Source organism: Seriola lalandi, unplaced genomic scaffold, assembly GCF_002814215.2.
Source record: "Seriola lalandi dorsalis isolate HSWRI2012SDOR001 ecotype SW California unplaced genomic scaffold, Sedor1 jcf7180002054630, whole genome shotgun sequence".
NCBI lineage: Eukaryota > Metazoa > Chordata > Actinopteri > Carangiformes > Carangidae > Seriola > Seriola lalandi.
The window spans coordinates 1,458,120-1,460,213 of record NW_019525183.1 but is presented as its reverse complement, the minus strand read 5'-3'; the positions used below and the strand labels follow the sequence as shown (position 1 = coordinate 1,460,213).

The 2,094-nt window shown below is 59.4% G+C and overlaps 1 protein-coding gene and 1 long non-coding RNA gene across 4 annotated transcripts in view; both read left to right on the top strand.

Annotated features, from left to right (window-relative positions):
• LOC147818341 (uncharacterized) overlaps positions 1-2,086 on the top strand; it is an 8,863-nt gene extending 6,777 nt beyond the window's left edge. Inside the window, exons 6-7 of the mRNA XM_087177672.1 lie at positions 486-2,037; positions 2,075-2,086. Of these exons, the coding sequence (XP_087033798.1) occupies positions 486-2,037; positions 2,075-2,086 (1,564 nt within the window). The remainder of the gene's footprint in view (positions 1-485; positions 2,038-2,074) is intronic.
• Positions 1-2,094, top strand: part of LOC111665274 (uncharacterized) — a 33,498-nt gene that overhangs the window by 7,321 nt on the left and 24,083 nt on the right. The window lies entirely within an intron of this gene.

Here is a 2,094-nt window from a genome sequence, read left to right as displayed (position 1 = left end):
GAGTGGGCCCCACCTTTGCTATGTTAGCAGGCGCTGTGGCAAGGGCTGGCAGGGATGCCACTCACCCTAACAGACGCTGCAGGGCAACTGATAACCAGCTCCGCAGAGCTTATCATGCCTCAGCTCTGGCAGCCAGGTTGGCGTGCACTGATTCCTTGTTGCTGCTTTATTTGGAAGGCCTGCTGCAGGATTTGGCTTCAGCGGACCCAGGTGATGAGATGCTCCGTGTGGCAGACATGTTACTGCGGGGTACCAGTGCACATGCCCGAGCCCTTGGTCAGTCGATGGGGCAATCTGGCTCGCCGACGTTCCTTTCGTGATGTCCGCAGTGGAACTGTTCGCCTTGGGGGCACCAGGCCTCAGTCAGTTGGGGGGTCAGGGCCGTCGCTGATGGTTGCCAGCCTCCGGCCTCACGCTTCACTCCTCAGCACCTTGCTCACCGGCGCCAGTGTACTCAGTGCCCTTGGGTGCTGAATACGCTGGAGTCTGGGTACAGACTCCAGTTCAGAACCAGACCACCTCCGTTTTTGGGAATTGACCCTACTTTCCTGCACGACAGAGGTTGCGGCCCTTCTACAGAAGGGGGCGATAACACCCGTCCCCAACGGCGAGGCGCACAAAGGGTTTTATTCAACCTATTTCCTGGTTCCAAAGAAGGACGGCGGCCTGCATCCTATCTTGAACCTGAAGAAGTTCAATCACTTCCTGAAACGCCTGCCCTTCCGTATGCTTCGTCCGTCACGTCTTATGTCATCTGTAAGGCGTGGGGACCGGTTCACTGCAGTGGACCTGCGCGACGCGTACTTCCACATTCCCATACACAGGGGCCACAGGAAGTACCTCCGTTTTTTCTTTCGAGGCAACGCCTATGAGTACAACGTCCTCCCATTCGGCCTGTCCTTGTCTCCTCGCACCTTCACAAAGTGCATGGAGGCAGCGCTGGCCCCTCTGCGTCGCCAGGGGATTCATATCTTGAATTACCCGGACGACTGGTCGATTTGCTCCCCAACCGAGCATCAGGCTCAGCTCGACACCATGACAGTGTTGAGCCACCTCGAGAACCTGGGGCTGCGGGTGGAATATTTAGGTTCGGTTCTGGATTCGGCCTCGCTCAGAGCTATCCTGACCCAGAAAAGAACAGTGGTGCTGATGGAGAGCTCGTCACAGTTAACTGTGGGCAAGCACATTACAGTGAAGTGTGCCCGGAGGCTGTTGGGCCTCATGGCAGCAGCATCCCAGGTGGTGCCCCTGGGGTCGCTTCACATGCGGCCTCTGCAACGTCGGCTTGCCGGGCACAGAGTGAGCCCCCACGAGGATGGCCTGAGGGCTATCCCGGTGTCCTCGACTTGTCTTCCGGCAGTGGCACGGTGGACCACTGCCCTGGGCCTCAGGGAAGGTGTCCCGTTGGGCCCGGCGTGTTCAAGGGTGACCATAACTACGGACGCCTCAGAGGCAGGCTGGGGGGCCCCCCTTTGGAGGGGTACTCACATCAACCTGCTCGAACTGGAGGCAGTGTATCGGGCCTTGGTGCATTTCCTTCTGGTAATTCAGGGGAAGCATGTGTCGGTTCGCACCGACGATTCAACCGTGGTCGCTTACATCAACCACCAAGGGGGGCTGCGGTCAAGGTCCCTGCACGACGGGACGCACAAAATCCTCCTCTGGGCTCATGCTCAGGGTGTGTCCCTGAAAGCCATCTACTTGCCAGGAGTGGCGAATGTGGCAGCAGATCTCCTGTCCAGGGGCGGCCCCCGGCCAGGGGAGTGGCGACTTCACCCACAGGTTGTGAAGGCCATTTGGGCTCGGTTTGGGAGGGCCCAGGTAGACCTCTTTGGGAGAGCTCTGGCACCGGAATCAGGGAGTTTACAGGTTACATGCCTGGCCCTTGGACGGGAGCCGCCCTGCGGCTTGAGTCCTGCCGTTATGGCTACCCTACAGGCAGCTAGGGCCCCCTCTACCAGAGCGCTTTATGCTGGCCGATGGGAGCGGTTTTGCCAGTGGTGTGCGGAGACAGGCCGGACCCCGGTCTCTTGTGGGGCACAGGGGGTCCTCTTGTTTTTGCAGTCCCTGTTAGAGAGAGGGCTGACTGAGTCC